This window comes from Chiloscyllium plagiosum, chromosome 19 (genome assembly GCF_004010195.1).
Source record: "Chiloscyllium plagiosum isolate BGI_BamShark_2017 chromosome 19, ASM401019v2, whole genome shotgun sequence".
Taxonomy (NCBI): domain Eukaryota; kingdom Metazoa; phylum Chordata; class Chondrichthyes; order Orectolobiformes; family Hemiscylliidae; genus Chiloscyllium; species Chiloscyllium plagiosum.
The window spans coordinates 26152976-26171338 of NC_057728.1; the positions used below are offsets into that span (position 1 = coordinate 26152976).

Sequence of the window (18363 nt, forward strand, 5' to 3'; positions counted from 1 at the left end):
TGGTTGGTCCGGGTGTCCCAGAGGTGTTCTCTGAAACATTCCGCAAGTAGGCGGCCTGTCTTCCACCTATCGCATTTCCAACGCCCCTCCCCCAAGTCCCTCCTCCCTACCTTTTATCTTAGCCTGCTGGACACACTTTCCTCATTCCTGAAGAAGGGCTTATGCCTGAAACGTCGATTCTCCTGTTCCTTGGATGCTGCCTGACCTGCTGCGCTTTTCCAGCAATACATTTTCAGCTCTGATCTCCAGCATCTGCAGCCCTCACTTTCTCCTCGGTTTCATAAGCAGCCAATCAAACTGTAAACCACTGTGATCGAAGGATTCTCAGTCACCAAAATAAAATCGACATTGGATTGAGCTATTATTATGGCACGGTGGCTCAGTGATTACCACTGCTGCCTCGCAGCGCCAGGGACCCGGGTTCGATTCCAGCTTCAGGTGACCGTCTGTGTGGAGTTTGCACATTCTCCCTGTGTCTGCATGGGTTTCCTCCCACAGTCCAAAGGTCAGGTGAATGGCCATGCTAAATTGCCCATAGTGATAGATGCATTCGTAGGGAGTAGGGGAATGGGTCTGGGTGGGTTGGAAAATTTGGTGTGGACTTGTTGGGCTGAAGGGCCTGTTTCCACACTGTAGGGAATCTAATCTAATCACACTGGCTTAAAATATCTACATTTTGGTCTGGAAGCCATAAACTTTCCAAGTTGTCAAGACTCCATAAACTAACAGATTTTCTCCTTCAAGTTCAAACCTGACTGAGAATAAACATTGATATCTTGTGATTTACAGGCTTGGAATGATGCTGCCGAAACACCCTGGCTGTGGAGGTGAGATGAGTCCATTGCTAACACATGCATGCTGTATTGTGCCCAATAAAAAAAAAATTGCATTTATGTAAAACCTTTCATGATCCCAGGAAATTCCAAAGCAATAGTGAATAAGGTGAAGTCATGGTAGTGTGGGAAATATGGTGAAACAAACCAGAACTCGCTGTGTTTACTCAGCGAGTCGTGAGTTCATGGAATGCCCTGCCAGTAGCAGTGGTGGACTCTCCCTCTTTTTGGGCATTTAAGCGGGCATTGGATAGGCATATGGAGGATAGTGGGCTAGTGTAGGTTAGGTGGGCTTGGATCGGCGCAACATCGAGGGCCAAAGGGCCTGTACTGCGCTGTATTCTTCTATGTTCTATGTTCTATTACTGTATGGGTACAAACAAAAAAGAACAGAATACAGAATGACTTAACCTATCTGAAAACTCAACAGATTATCCCAACTTAATAATGCTTTTCCAAATACTTGCAACAATCTCCATAAACACCCCTTGGCACAAAAGGTAAAATCAAACACAGGGTCTTACAGGAGAGAGAGGGGATCAGCATGGACTTGCTTCTTTGGCTCCAGCAACTTCTAAACTGCCTGACTGCTTTCAATGAATAGCCAGACTAAGACTAAAACCAAATCAAATCAGAGAAAAGCTGAGCTGGGAGAACTGGCCGCTCTCCTTTCATTGTACAAGTGGGTTTTTCTAAAACTTGAAAGCCTTTTTCCAGAGGCAATATCTGTTAGCTATAATCAATCTGGCCATAAAACTTTCAACTTAGACTTTTCGGAGTCTGTGTCTTTTACGACCTCTGTGAAGAAAGTCCAAGGACACACAACCTTGTTAAAGGAGCAGCATCATCACAACGTGAACAGACAGATGTCATGGAAAGTAGCGATGAATGACTGTATATGTGTATTGAGATGAGTATAATTGGATTCTGCATTTTCTTCAGGGTGATGGACGAGAGGAAGTAGTGGCCTGTGCTTGGGATGGTCAAACCTATATCATTGATCAAAACAGGTCTGTTGTCCGGTTTCAGTTTGATGAGAATGTCAGTGCATTTTGTGCTGGTAAGTGTCAAACTAACTAATTGTTAAATTGTTCATAGACATCTGTCAAAGGGAAAGCCCAGTCATGATCAGTTTTAGAAACAAACCATTCTTAACTTTAATAATTAAAAATGTTGGAACTCCTCAGTACGTTAGCCAGTATCGATGGAGAGGGCAGATAAGTTAACGTTTCAGGTGTGAACTGCTGGATTGTTATCTGAGCAATCTCCATCACAGACTGCCTTGTATTATCTGCACTATTGCTCACTGTGGATCACGTTGGCTATCACTATCCCTTTTAGGGTAGGGATCTAGAGGGCTAACATGGTCTTGTGTGATAGAGGAAAACCACTTTTTAATCTAATGAGAAGAGGTGTATTCCACACTGAGACAGATTGTTCATCAATAACGGAATCGAGGGTTATGTGGAAAAGACAGAAAAGCTGTGTTCAGGATTATCAGACCACCATGATCTAATTGTATGGTGGAGTAGACTCCATGGGCTAATGGCCTATTTTTGCTGCTACGTCTTATGCACTTGTAGGCTCTGTGCAGGAGCAGAAAGATCTGGATGTGTGAATGCAAAAATCAAATGGGACAAGACAGTTGAAGAGCATGACACACTTTATTAATAGTGGTATAGAATGTAAAGCAGGACGATTATTTCAACCTGTAGAAGACACTAGTTAGATGCCAGCTGATGTATTGTGCATAGTTCGAGGTACTAGTCTTCAGGAAGGAAGCAAATACATTGGAAAGACTGCAGAAGAGGATTACAAGGATGGTTCCAGGGATGAGAAAATTCACTTATGAAGATAGATTGGAGAAGTTGGGACTGTTTACCTTAGAGAGGAAAAGGCTAAGAAGAGATTTGATTGACATTTTGAAAATCAAGTGGTCTGGACAGAGTAGACAGGAAAAAACTATCCTGCTCATAAATGAATGAAAGGACACAGATTTAAAGTGATTTGCAAAAGAAGTAAATGTGATGTGAGAAGAAACCATTTTCACAAAGTGAATGTTTTGGGCTTTGAATGCACTGGTTGATAGTATGGTTGGAGGTAAGTTCAATGAAGATATTTAAGAGGGCATTAGATGATTATTTATGAAGGAATAATATACAGGGTTATGGAGAAAGGATCAGAGGATGGCTTTAAGTCATTGTGGTCATTTGGAGGGCTAGTGTAAGCATTGTGGGCTGAATTGCCTCTTTCTACACTAACAGTTCTGATTTTCTGCTGCTGGTCTGCAGCTCCTTGAATGATGGTACCTTTCCAGCTAAGGTCCTGTAGCTACATCTGTTGCCTGTCGCGCAAATGTCAACCATCTCTCTGAATAATGCTGAATGTAGTGTGTCATTTACAGTAAGTCTATTCTTTCCTATATACGTCTTGATAGTCTGATATTTATGCATAAATGTGGATTCTACTTCTAGAAAAGATAGGAAGCTAAGTCTTCAGCTTTCTGGCCGTCAGTAATTTCAGTTGATTTTCATTTTATTGGATTTGAGTTACTCCTAATGAGCCAAGTCAGCTGCCTGCTCTCCCACCTCTTCAAAAATTACCTTGAGGCTGGATGGAACCAGGGCAATGACAAGCACTGGCTGGGCTACTTTTAGTTTCTCCTTCTCCTTGGATGCTGCCTGACCTGCTGCGCTTTTCCAGCAACACATTTTTAAGCTCTGATCTCCAGCATCTGCAGTCCTCACTTTCTCCTTTTTTAGTTTCTGAATGTCTCCACTTCCGGGTCAGAAAATCCAGCCCTTAACCTGATGTAGTGATTGGCTGATATAAAATCTTTGGTATTATCTGAGTCCAATTATTTGTGGGATTAAATTGCTACCAGTGGTGAAAAGGTTGGGAGCAGATTGTTATATTGCTGGAATTTATTAGACTGTGATGTTTTTAAACTGTCTCCTTTCATTCAAAGTAAATTGAAGTAGTTTGGCAAAGGGATGTGATCTCCTGTGAACACTGCCTCGAGACATGCCCATGTGACCAACTTGTATCAAGATATTTAAAGTTAACATGCAGACTTTAACACTTGAACATAGACTATTGAAGTCAGTCAGACATCTTTTTAGAGAAGAAGGCCTATAACAAGTGTTGTGTTGGCAAGCAGAAGTTTTGATGAGAACTGCTGCCAAAATTACAAAACTAGCGAAGAGTTATGGATTGAGGGGATGTCTTATTACTTATGCTCAGAAGATTGAATAAAATAAACCTTGCTTGATAGGTTCAGTCTTAAGAAGACAACCTGCTAAAGCTGAGAGGAGATTGGAACTTTAAACACATAATCATATTTCTGCTGAGAAAGTGAAGTAGTGTATCACTGTGATGTGAGGTTTTTGTTTGTCTTAAGAAGTTAATGGTGTGCATCTTTTCTGTACCTTAGCATGTTAGTTGTTTATTAGGGTCATGTTAAGACATGGTTGATTTTAGTTTGATTGTTGTAATAAGAACCTTAAAACATGAAATCAGTCATTGGGAAATTCATTTCTCTTTTTAAAACTTTTAACTTTTGTAACAAGATATAAAACATAACATTTTGATGTGGCTGGAACAATGAGTAAAATCATTAAATTAACATTTTTCAATAAATTTGTTGATTCTAAACTTTGTGTAACAATGCTAAACAGATGATAGTGAACTGACAGCTGATTTTATATCTCTTGGTGTTTATTCCCATTGACAGTTCTGCTTTTAAGTTACTTCTGTATTTCATCGCTTGTTACACATTTTAAAAGGCTACAGACATTGAAATGAAAATCATCGAGTAATGTTTCAATTTTTTTCAGTCTTTCATTGCTACTTGAAAATGCTGATTCTTAACACATAGGCAACAGTTTATTCTAGGTAGTCAATGTAATGTCTGTGTTCCTGAGATATGGGGGTTTCATTAGAGAATAATGTGTTTATTCTCTGACCATATTACCCCCCCATATGAAGAACTTAATCCAATTTACTTTACCAGGTTACTTACAAATATAAAGGATAATATGTAGCAGTGTGCGACACTGCTACAGGCAGGTAATGAAACTCACTTATTCTCTTTAAGAGACATAATTGACTGATAAAGTATATATTCTCACTATAGTACAGTAACAATTATATTAATGGTATCTATGGTGTTATGTCACATTGTAGCATCAAAGATACAGCAAACCTGAAATGGCAGAGAAAGTGTCATTCAATTATATTGTTTGTACATGAGGCTGATCCTATATCTACAAGTAATGATACTACCATGCCATAAAATCTACTAATTTAGTGACCATGGTGAAGGTCCCATTTTTTGGCTGGAACAAGGGTTTCCGAATTATGGGTTGCAGTGGTCCCATTTAGGGTCCTGAACTACCCCTCCTCTGAGCAGTAATGATGACAGTGGCTCAGATGGGACAGCCCTGAACACTCTGGATCATTGCACAAATAACAAGAGATGGACAGTAAACCCAAAGTGCTCTTTAATTTCAGAAAGCACTTGTGAGCCAACATTGTGCAGACAGAGGCCAGCAGAGATTGAATCCTATTCAAACTAGCACTTCAAATGAAATTTTAATGTACTGTCATGACATATTATGCACATTGGATGGGTCACTAGATTTACTTTCTTCAACCAAACAATACTTGAATTAGAGAATGTGTCAGCCTTCTAACCCAATGCACAAGCTCAGTAATACTTTGCATATATCCACCCTGCTTATGACTGAGCTTGTGCATTGGATTAGAAGGCTAACCCATTCTCTAATTCAACTATTGTTTTGTTGAAGAAAGTAAATCTAGTGACCCATCCAGTGTGATCAATATGCCGCGACAGTACATTAAAATTTCATTTGAAATGCTAGTTTGACTGAATAGGATTATGTTAACAGCTGTTGTAAGTGAATTTGATACGAGGAGACTTGCTGACAGTTACAGGAGGGTTTTAATGTTGCACATCATCATGTCCCAAGGCTCTTGGTTCAAATACATCAGGTATTAAATTCTAAAATTAGGAAAGTTTTTACATTGTGCTCCAAAGTTCATTTCTGCACCAACGTAAAACCGCTCACAGTGGCTTAGTGATTAGTACTGCTGCCTCAAAGTACCAAGGACCCGAGTTCGATTCCACCCTTGGGTGACTGTATGTGGAGTTCGCTCATTCTCCCCGTGTCTGCCTGGGTTTCTTCCCACTGTCCAAAGATGTGCAGACTAGGTGGATTGCCCATGGGAAAAGCAGGGTTAAAGGGATACAGTAGGCAGGTGGGTCTGGGGTGGATGCTGTTCAGAGGGGTGGTGTGGACCCGGAGGGCTGAATAGCTTGGAAGCAGGCCATACAGATTCTGTGAATGTGTCCAGGGTGCAAGAAAAGTAGGAGATAATGTGGCTGAGCTGGGAAGCCAAAGTGATGGCTTCGGTTGTTACTGTATATCTGCTCCACTATGCCTGTTGGAAACATGGAGCAGAAACAGTCCATTCAGCCTCCACCATTCTAGCTCGTGGCTGATCATCTACCTGAACACCATTTTTCCATGCTATCACCATACCCTTTGTTGTCATTAATATCTAGAAACTGATTTTTCTCAACCTTGAACATGCGCTATGGCTAAACTTCCACACAACTCTTGAGACAGAATAGATTCGGGGAAGAGGGGGTAATGTGTGAATGAATGGGCCAGTTTAAAGGGAAAAAGATTGCTGAATTTACGTTTGTGAGGTGGGGGAGCGTTTAGGAAGAGGCGCTGCTGAATGAATGGTGGACAGAGTTTGAGGAGAGAGATTGCTGATTGAATAGGTTAACAAAGTTGGGAAGAACAATGGCATTGGAAAGATTTGTGTAATCTAGTAAACAGAAAAGTGTGTATGTAAATTTCTATGAAATGGAAAGGGAGAGGTGTTGATTACAGTGTACGTTTGGGAATGGGGTAAGAGGGTTTCCTGTCACCAGACATTATGGAGAGATTTGCTGCAATCCACGAGTGCATAAAATAATAACCTTATAATATTTTTCCAAAGTGCTTTTTAAAAACTCAAATTGTTTTAAACCTTTTTATATTTGTGATTTATTCAAGCGGGAATGCGCCATTGAGACAAACTTGAATTAGCTTTCATATCACATGTACTCACTTGCATTAGTACAGTTAAAGGTTTACAAGCTGCCGCATACAGTGCCATCTGAGGTACAAATATACCTACGTGGAAAATCTCTGATCAAAGCAGGAAAATAAGGACAGCAGGCCAAGAAGTTAAATAAGTAAGGGCAGTCCCTCCTACTAAAATGTAGAAAAACAAGGAAACACATATAACTGGTCAACATGACAGTCCGCAAGTGATTGGCCAGCTGGGCTCGTACGTCTCACAAAAGCTCAAACTCACCCCCACCGGCTCTCTCTCTCTCTCTCTCCCCCTGGGAGACTGCCTGCTCCCGCTCTCTCACTACACTCTCTCTCTCACACACACACACACGCACACTCTCCCACTGCCCTGGGGCTGCCTGCTCCCCCTCTCCCACTGCCAGAAAATTGAAAGAAATAAAAGTAAAAGCAGACAGAGCCAATGAGCCATCCGCGAGCAGGAGCTCGCTATGCTGCTCCTCTGCCACTATCTTCTGGACAGCCATGAGATTGAGGATTGGCCAAGATCATAGTGAATGGCGAGCCCACTTGAAAAGCCGAATTGTGTACTTTTGCTCCTAGTTTCTATGTTTCAATGCAAATTATATGTTGGCCTGTAATAAGTAAACTTGAATAATTATATTTTGAATGTCTCTGTGCAGCTTTATCGCTTTTTTGTAGGTGTCTGGGGTCACATTAGTGTTTACGTTCAAATGGGGTTGTGTGGAGAAAAGAGTGTAGGAACCTTTGGCATGGGAAGCTGATGATTCCCAGGCAGTCTTTTACAACAATCCTGATGAGATTTATACACAATCAGATACTCAACTGCCAGTTGTCAAGGTTCCTAAGGCTTTCGTGATAGAGTCAAAGGCTTTCAGCTGTGCTACTGGGATAAGTATCTGCAGCTGGAAGAAATGTCTTGTGCTGGTACTGCAGGAAGCCCTGTGTCCGGCTAAGTGGAGTTTTGCCTTATCCTGGCTGTTTAGGTGGGAAGAGTGTCAACTTGGAGGGCATGGGGGTTTTTATCACCCTATGAGATGGGCCATGCTACAGTCAGGACTCTTCATTGGGCACAGTAGGAAGGTTTCACTCTTGGTAAGATACAACCAGTGATGGTGTTGGCTCTTTCAGTGGTTGTTAATTGTTTGAGTGTCTGAAGTGTCCTGACTTTAACCTTTCATGTTCCAAACTTAATTGTAGGCGACACAGGAAAGCAACATGCTCTCCATCTCGTGCCTTCTCACTTCCTTCTCTATTTCCCAAATAATTCCAGAGGTAATTCAGATGGGTAATATCTTGCTAATATTGATGTCGATGGTGTGGATTCTCATGCTGTGATTCAGATTTCGTATGATGCTAATCTGTGTAACCTTACCTTGGGGATAGCATCCCAAATGGGTGGGAGTACTGGATTAGTGTTTATAAGGAATTTACAGCCAATTTTACCTGGGTATCTTAGATGCTTGGACTAATGTCACTTAGCATGACAGTGTGAGGAATGGAGGAGAAAGTGAGGTCTGCAGATGCTGGAGATCAAAGTTGAAACTTTATTGCTGGAACAGCACAGCAGGTCAGGCAGCATCCAGGGAACAGGAGATTCGACATTTCGGGCACAGGCCCTTCTTCAGGGGCCTGTGCCCGAAACGTCGAATCTCCTGTTCCCTGGATGCTGCCTGACCTGCTGTGCTGTTCCAGCAATAAAGTTTCAACAGTGTGAGGAATGTAATGACTAACTTGGTGAAACCCCATTTCTGGTTAAGGGTTATAACGGTTGATATTAATCTCCAATGTATATTCTCTCCAGATGAAATGTTATTCAGAAGTTGATGAAAATATGCAATAATATTTTATTATACATGACTCTTGATTTTTACATTAATTTTTTGAGCTATGCAGCTTTAATATATATGTATTTGATTCAGACCAATCCTTCTGAAATGATTGGCACTTTTACTGAAGTAGATCCATTATATAAACTATGTAAAAATTCTATTGGTTACAATCTGGTCTAAACATACACTATATCAGACTTTTATTTGGGGACCAGTGGGTCAATGATGATCCCTGACACAGTGCATTATGGCAACATGGCCAGATACATGGGAGAATTTGGCCAGGATAGCAACCTTTGCAAAGCCATCTAGATGTGCTGTTCTAAAGTTCAAGTTTCTGGAAGTTCTGTTTGCGAGCCTTAACTTCTACCTCGCACTCCTTTAGATCTTTATTGTCTGTTAACCTCCAAAGAAGGTTAAGCTTCAAAGCGTAACTACCAAAACCTTCTCAACATGTCTGTCCAGTCATTTAGTAAGTTTTGTTCAATGACAGCAGTCATACAGGTAAAAATTGTTGTTGTTAATAAAATCCAAAATAACCTTGATGCAAGTTTGACAGAGTCTACTATTACTGTATCATTTGGAACTATTAAGCCATATTAATAGTATCTCAAGATTCTATTAAGCCTGGATGGTTTGAATGGAAAGAAAGAAATTGTGCATGCACCATGTCGTAGGGTTTTTAAACTTAACAGGTCTCCATTGCTTACTGTCATCTCTCTTTCCCCCTCCAGGTATTTATGCATGCAAAAATGGTCGGAATAGTCCCTGTCTGGTGTATGTCAGCTTCAACCACAAAATCTATATCTATTGGAGGGTGGAGTTAGAGAGAATGGAATCTACCAATATGTTGAAGGTATTGGAAACAGATGAGTTCCACAGCCTGCTACAAGGAACATCAGTGGGTGAGTATTTTCATGTTCATCCTTGGCTTTGGTGGGAAGGATTACATTGCTTTGTTGATGTGCATAAACAAACTTGAACAGCGATGTTCAATGTTTTGAAATTAGCCGATGTCTGAAATATTTTTGTTCTCTTCCATTTATGCTACTATATAAAGGATTTTAATTTCTGTCTCGTAATGAGGCTGTATGGCATGTATCATTTCTAGCCAACAACAAATGAACTCTGAATATAGGTTTACTCTTCATATGCTAAAAGAAAAGCCTGGCACACAACCCAAGACAAATTTTAATGAGAATACTTAGTCGATTATTTTTATTTTGTCAATGATGTTCTTCCCCAACATATTTCTTTTCTCTAGCTCTGAACCTTTTTTAACCTTTGGTTGCCCCTACTTCTCTGCTCTATTTTCTCCCTCTGCCTTTGACTTCTCTGCTTCCTTCATTGGTTCAATTCTTCATGGTTTGTCTTCATTTTTTCTCTTGTTTATAAGTCACATCTTACTAAGATTGCATGTGATGTCAATGTTTAATTACTGCTGTTAATTATGCATTAGGAGGAGGCAATGGCCTAGTGGTGTTATAACTGGGCTGTTAACCCCTTCCCTGGCGACTTTTTTTGGAGAAAACGTTTCATTTTTAGACGAGTTTTTTTATTGCTTTTTTTATTGTATTTTTAATGCTGATTATGGAAATAACTTATCAGACAAGCTTGCACTCTCATCTGATGTATCCAAGCTTCTAATAGAAGGTACATACTCATTGTCATCTTCTGATCTTTACATCTGGGCATAATTTGTAAAAAAAAAACCCAGAAAAAACCGAATGACAGTGTGTGCCCAAAAGCGGTGCGTCGACACTTCTTGCAATGCCTGAGGCAGAAGAGACACAGCTACCAGACGTATGAGTCACCGAGTATACTCGTTTCTAAATGAGAAGGGCCCAGAAATGCCGAGAATTGACATATAACTCGTCTGTGGCTGTTTTTGAAATTATATGTTTTGGACGAGTTTACTCGTCGCACTCTGAAAAAGACAAATTGGGTGAAGATGAGTTGACTCGTCTTTGCCTGGTAAGGGGTTAATCCAGAGGGCCAGTTAATGTCCTCGAGATCCAGATTTGAATTCTGGCATGGCAGATGGTGGAATTTGAAGTTGACAAACATTTGGAATTAGGAGTCTAATGATGACCATGAAAGCATTATCAGGAAAAATCGATCTGGTTCATGAATGTTCTTTAGGGAAGGAAACTTGTCATCTTTACCTGATCTGGCCTGAATGTGACTCCAGGCCCACAGCAATGTGGTTGATTCTTAACTACCCTTTTGGATGGGCAATAAATGCTGGCCTAGCCAGTAATGCCCTCATCCTATGAATGAATTTTTCTGAGCATTGTGTATCTTTAGAATTTTCTCAATGAAGAGATGGTGGAAGTAGGGTCCTTGAATACTTTTAAGGCAGAGTTGGGTATATTTTTGTTAAGCGAGGGATTGAAATGTTGTTGGGGTAGACAGGTTTGTGGATTTGATGTTATAATCAGGTCAGCCATGACCTTCTTGAATGTCGGAGCAAGTTCAAGGGGCTAAATGGCCTACTGCTCCTGTTCTTACGTAAAGCATTTGTATACAGTCCTTCAAAGCTGTTTCCTCTGTCTTTCAGAAATAACTGAATAATTCTAATATCAAATGAAAGCCAAAAGAACTACAGATGCTGAAAATCAAAAACAAAAACAGAAGTTGCTGGAAAAGCTCAGCAGGTCTGGTAGCATCTGTGCAGAGAAACCAGAATTAATGTTTTGGGTCCAGTTACTCTTCCTCAGAACTGGTCTGAGGAAGGCTCACTGGACCCGAATTGTTAATTCTAACATCAAACTTTTTTTCTTATGATAATGCCCAAAATGGGTAAAACAATAGAAGACTATAGTAACAAGATCAAATATTTGTATGATTACCATAGTCATTAAGCCTTACAGGTTTGTTATATAAGAGAAAATGGCATGATTCACATCTGCACCTAACTAATGAGCTAATTTTTAAATCCTTGCCTCAAAAGCTGCAGACATTGTCTGCTTGATACTTTTTCATAGGGCTTCTGTAAATGACCTTCATTCAAACAATCTAAACCAAACACATTTAATTAAATAAAACAAAGAACTATGGATGCTGGAAATCTGAAACAGGAGCAGAGATAGCTGGAGAAACTCAGCAAATCTGACAGTATCAAAGGAGAGAAAGCAGAGTTAACATCGGTCTGGACTTGAAACATTAACTCTGCTTTCTCTCCACAGATACAGCCAGACCTATTGCATTTCTACATTTACTTAATATCTGTTTTAATAAAAAAAACTATCAGAGAAAATCATATAAGAGCTGTAAAAAGCACGTAAACAAAGAACACCATTGTTATGAAAATGAGTCAGCAATTTATGATGAGGAAGTGATAGCCCATGGATTGCAGTTGTAAGCAAGTTCTGTTTACTCCACGTTATCAAGAAATGGCTCAAGACATTGTCACTGCAAACGTTATGGGCACTGAAAACCTTCCTGCAATAGTATAGAAGACTTGTGCTTCGGAATTACCTCTAGAAAAGCTGTTTTCAGTACAGCTACAACACTGAAATCTCTGCAACATGGAGAATTACCCAGGTATGTCTTGTGCACAAAAGGCAGGTCAGCTCCATTACCGCCCCATTGCTCTATGTTCGATCATCAACAAAGTAATCAAAGGGGTTATCGATGATGCTATCAAACAGTATTTGCTTTGTAATAATCAGCCTGCTAAGGCTTGGTTTCGGTTTTGCCTTGTTATGCCTTTGGTCCAAATATAGATAAAAGAACTGAATTCCAGAGGTGAGATGAGAGTGAATGTCCTTGATTTCAAAGCTGCATTTAACTGAGTGTGGCATCAACGAGCTCTTGCAAAGAGGTGTAAATGGTAATCATTTGGAATAGTCTCCACTGATTGGAGTCACATCTGGCACAAAGGAAGATGGTTGTGTTTGTTTGAGGTCATTCATCTCATTCCAAGGGAATCTTTGCCAGAGCTCCTCAAGGTAATGTCCTAGGCCCAACCATCTTCAGCTGTTTCATCAGTGACTTTCACTCCACCATAAGGTCAGAAGTGAAAGTGGTCACTGACAAACACACACTGTGCAGCACCATTCGCAACTCCTTGGGTTCTGAAGCAGACCGTGACCATGTATAGCAAGACCTGAATAATATCCAATGGTAAGTTGCACTCATTCCACCCAAGAACCAGCAATGACCACTTTGAATTAAAGCAAATTTAACTATCTCCACTTGACATTTAATGGCATCAACATTTGTTGAATCCCCCACTATCAGCATCCTGGAGTTTATCATTGGCTGAAAACTGATCTGGACCAGTGAATGGCAGTTATCAGAGTAGAGGTAATGAATTCTGAGGCAACAAAGTCATATCCTAACTCCCAATGCCTGTCTGTCATCTAGAAAGCACAGATCTGGATAGCAATTGAATACTGACAAATGCAGTTCCAACAGTGTCCAGGAAAACATGGTCCACCAGGCTGGCAACCTACTTTAAACCTTTATCACTTCACCATTGACACACACTGGCAGTAATGTGCGCCAGCTGTTAGGTCTATTGCAGCAACTCCCCAAGGATACTCAATAAAACCTTACAAATCCTTGACCTCTAACTCCTAGAAGAAGGCTGATGGATACATGGGCACACTATTACCTGAAATTCCTTCCAAGCCATACCACATGGTAATTTGGAACTACATTGCCACTGTTTCACTGTTGCTGGGTCAGAATCCTAGAACACCCATCATAGCAACACTGTGACCATAAGATGGAGGAGTAAAAGTAGCTCTTTTTGGCTCATCAAGTTTGCTCCACCATTTAATAAGATCATGGCTGATATGATAATCATTAACTCCACTTTCCTTTTATTTTCCCATACCCTTACTGATTAAAAATCTGGAATTCTGAGCTGTAATGCCTTAGCAGCTGTCCGCAGTAAAGCATTCCACAGATTCATTACTTTTTGAGAGAAAAAATTCCTTCTCGTCTCTATTTTAAGTGGGTGACTTTGGGACCTAGACTCTTCCACAAGAAAAAAACAATCCCTCCTCATCTTGTCAAGCCCTCAAAGAATCAAATATGTTTCTATCAGGTTGTCTCTCGATCTTCTAAATTTCAATAAGTACACACCCAATCTAATTAATCTCTTTTCATAAGAAAATTTCTCCATATCCGGGATCAACTGAGGGAACCTTCTTTGAATTATTGCAATGCTGTTATATGTTCCCTTAGAATAAGGAGACCAAAAATGCTCACAGTATTCTGGGTTTGATCTAATTAGAACCTTATAGTTTTACAAGACTTCTCTATTTTTAAACTTCATTTCCTTTGAAGTAAAAGCCCACTAGCCTTCCCTAATACCTACTGAATCCCCTCTACAGAATCCCTATGAATGCACTATTAGTTCAAGAAGGTGGTTCACTGCCATTTTCTGCTGAGCAATTAGGAATGGGCAATAAATGCTCACCAAATCAGCAGTAGCCACTTTCCATGAACGAATTACAAAAAAACCTCCCAGTTCAACTCATGAAACCAGCAGCTTAAGCCTTCCCGTCTGAGGTAGAACACTTTTGGCACTCATAGACTTTAACTCAGGTCTCTTGTAGATAAAACTCTCTCACTGTCTTCTTCTGTCTCATGCTCTATCACATCTGTCATACTAACTCACACCCTTGCTCACTCTTACTCGCTGTGTGTATTGCTCCCTCTTTTTCTCTCAATCTCACTCTTACTGTCATGCTGTCTTGAGTGTATGCTATGTTTCCTTCTCTCATTCTCTCATGTTCTGTCTTTCTTTCTTTTCTTTCCGTCCTTCCCTTCCTCGCTTCCTTCCTTCCTTCCTTCCCTTGCTCTTGTCCTCACTCTCGGCTGTCCCGACCCTCACTCTCACGCATCCTCGCTTTCACCTGCCCTCGCCCTCCCTCACCCTCACCCTTGCCCTTGCTCTCTCTTTCCCACGAGCGCACATGCATGCCACCTCCCCCTCTCCCCACATGGATAAGTGTGAGGTTCTCCACTTTGGTCAGAGGATTAGGAAGTAGTTAATTATATAGATGGAAAGAAACTTCAGAATACTTTGGTGCAGAGGGATCTTGGTGTCCTTATTCACGAATCACAGAAAACCAGTATGCAGGTACAGCAGATCCTACGGAAACAAATCAAACGTTGGCATTATTGCTAAACAAATAGAGTATTAAAGTAGAGAAATGTTGTTGCAACTGAACAAAACATTAGTGAGACCTCCGCTAGGGTATTGCAAGCAGTTTTGATCCGCTCACTTGAGGAGGGATGTACTTGCATTGGAGGCAGTTCGGTGGATGTTCAGTAGATTGATTTCAGAGAAAAGGAGTTTGCTTTATGAGGTGAGATTAAGCAGTTTAGGTCTATGCTCCCTAGAATTTAGAAGAATGAGTGGAAATCTAATTGAGGTATACACAATGCTAAAGGGGATGACGAAGTAGACGTATTGAAGATGTTTCTTCAGGTGGAGCAATCTAGGACATGAAGTCATAGTTTTAGGATAAGAGGTAGCAGACTTAAAATAGCAATGAGGAGGAATTACTTCTCTGAAATGGTGGTGTATCTATGGAATGCATTACTCCAAAGTGCAGTGAATGTTGGAACATTAATCAAATTTAAGGAAGAGTTAGACAGATTTTTAATTAGTAGCAGTTGAAAGGTTATGGAGAGCAGAGAGGCAGGTGGAGTTGAGGTGGAAGACATCAGCCATGATCATATTAAATGGTAGAGCAGGCTCAAGGGGCTGAATTGCCTACTCCTGCTCTTAGTTATATGTTCTCCTTGCTCACGCTTTATTCTGCTCAAGGTCTGTTTCATTGGCACAATGTGCTCTCGCATTTTCTCTTGTGTGCTTACACTCTCTCGCGCCCCCATTTGTTTCTTGTGCCTGATATTGCTTGCATTATCTTTTGCTCACTCCCTGAGTCTGTTTCACTTGCGCTTTCTTTTGCTTGTTCTTTTTTACTCTTTTGGTTGTGCTCTCTTTTGCTCAGTCTTTTTTTTAAACACTTTTGATTGTGCTGTCTCACACTCGCCCTCTCTCTTTCTCTCACAGATTATAATCCAATCTGTACTCTTCTTTCATTGTGAATAAATTGACCTTTTTTCCCAGAGTTTTTTTTGTGTCCTAGTTCTAACAACTACACAATGAAGGGCTTCAATTACTAGTCTAATTTTAGCAATGTTTAAGTTCTGCACTACCAAACATTTATTTATATAGCAAACTATGCACAAGCTGTCTGTGTGAATAGAGTCGATTTGATCCACCTTATTGAATAATTTTTGGGAACCTATGTTTTTAAGCAGGGATGCATATGCATATTCTTCAGGGCAAAGGGAACAATTTAGGAGGGTATTGTTGTCCTCTCTGAGCCTGCCATTTGTATTTGGTCATTCCAGTGAGGCACATGGGAAAGGCTAGGGGAGGGTTTGGTATAATGTTTCATGCACCAATAAACGAAGCAAAATTTCTGCAGGGCCATTTCACAGCAAATCCCAGCTTTTGTTGGTGCCCATCAGAAACTCCTGACGATGTAGTCTTGAAGTCTAACTTGGCTCTCACCAAGAATGTTGTCACCATTTTGCTGCTGCGTAATTATCAGCATCCAAGTACCTTTATATAAAGAATAAAACTGGTCAGAGTGATGGAGTTAAAGATGCACAGCAAAGATAAACTTGAAATAATTATTTTGTGGGGTCCGGAAAGTAGAAAAGACTGTATAAGATGAACCTTTTAAAATTTATTCATGGGATATGGGTGGCACTGGCTGGGTTAGCATTTATTGCCTGTGAGTAATTGTCCCTGAGAAAGAGCTGCTGCAGTCCATTTGACGTAAGTAGACTCACAGTTCCATTAGGGGTCACTTCCAGGATTTTGACCCAGGAATAGTGAAGGAACGACATAATTATTTCCAAGTGAGGATGGTGAGTGACTTGGAAGGTGCTGTCAAAGGAGCTTTGGTGAATTTCTGTAGTGTATCTTGTAGATTATACACACTGCTGTGACTGAGTGTTGGTGGTGGAGGAAGTGGATGTTCATGGATATGGTGCCAATCAAGCAGGCTGCTTTGTTCTGAATGATGTCAAGCTTCTTGAGTATTGTTGGAGCTGCACTCGCCTACGCACCTGGGAAGTATTCCATTATACTCCTGACTTTAGATTACTTACAGTGTGGAAACAGGCCCTTCGGTCCAACAAGTCCACACCGCCCCGCCGAAGCGCAACCCACCCATACCCCTACATTTACCCCTTACCTAACACTTACCTCCACACAGTCAGTCGCCTGAGGCGGGAATTGAACCCGGGTCTCTGGCGCTGTGAGGCAGCAGTGCTAACCACTGTGCCACCGTGCCGCCCACTTGTGCTGCCTACAAGACTTGTGGCTTGTAGGTTGTGGACAGGCTTTGGGGAGTCAGGAGGTCAGTTACTCACATCAGGATTCCCTTGTCTGTGACCTGCTTTTGTAACCATGGTATTATATGGCTAGCCCAGTTCAGTTTCTGGTCAGTGGTAACTTGCAGAATGTAGATAGAGTCAGAGAGATGTACAGCATGGAAACAGGCTGCTTTGTTCTGAATGATGTCAAGCTTCTTGAGTATTGTTGGAGCTGCACTCGCCTACGCACCTGGGAAGTATTCCATTATACTCCTGACTTTAGATTACTTACAGTGTGGAAACAGGCCCTTCGGCCCAACAAGTCCACACCGCCCCGCCGAAGCGCAACCCACCCATACCCCTACATTTACCCCTTACCTAACACTTATAACACTTACCTCCACACAGTCAGTCGCCTGAGGCGGGAATTGAACCCGGGTCTCTGGCGCTGTGAGGCACCGTGCCGCCCACTTGTGCTGCCTACAAGACTTGTGGCTTGTAGGTTGGTGGACAGGCTTTGGGGAGTCAGGAGGTCAGTTACTCACAGCGGGATTCCCTTGTCTGTGACTTGCTTTTGTAACCATGGTATTATATGGCTAGCCCAGTTCAGTTTCTGGTCAGTGGTAACTTGCAGGATGTAGATAGAGTCATAGAGATGTACAGCATGGAAACAGACCCTTCGATCCAACCCATCCATGCCGACCAGATATCCCAACCCAAACTAGTCCCACCTGTCAGTACCCGGCCCATATCCCTCCAAAACCTTCCTATTCATATACCCATCCAAATGCCTCTTAAATGTTGCAATTGTACCAGCCTCCACCACTTCCTCTCGCACCTCATTCCATACCACCCTCTGTTTGAAAAGATTGCCCCTTAGGTCTCTTTTATATCTTTCACCTCTCACCCTAAACCTATGCCCTCTAGTTCTGGACTCTCCAACCCCAGAGAAAAGACTTTGTCTATTTATCCTATCCATGCCCCTCATAATTTTGTGAACCTCTATAAGGTCACCCCTCAGTCTCCGATGCTCCAGGTAAAACAGCCCCACACTGTTCAGCCTCTCCCTATAGCTCAAATCCTCCAACCCTGGCAACATCCTTGTGAAACTTTTCCAAACCCTTTCAAGTTTCCCAACATCTTTCCGATAGGAAGGAGATCAGAATTGCATGCAATATTCCAACAGTGGCCTAACCAATGTCCTGT

The 18363-nt window shown here is 41.3% G+C and overlaps 1 protein-coding gene across 1 annotated transcript in view; it reads left to right on the forward strand.

Moving 5' to 3' along the window:
- Window positions 1–18363, forward strand: part of itfg2 (integrin alpha FG-GAP repeat containing 2) — an 84523-nt gene that overhangs the window by 54025 nt on the left and 12135 nt on the right. The window contains exons 10-11 of the mRNA XM_043709402.1: window positions 1776–1893; window positions 9531–9701. Coding sequence (XP_043565337.1) covers window positions 1776–1893; window positions 9531–9701 — 289 coding nt within the window. The remainder of the gene's footprint in view (window positions 1–1775; window positions 1894–9530; window positions 9702–18363) is intronic.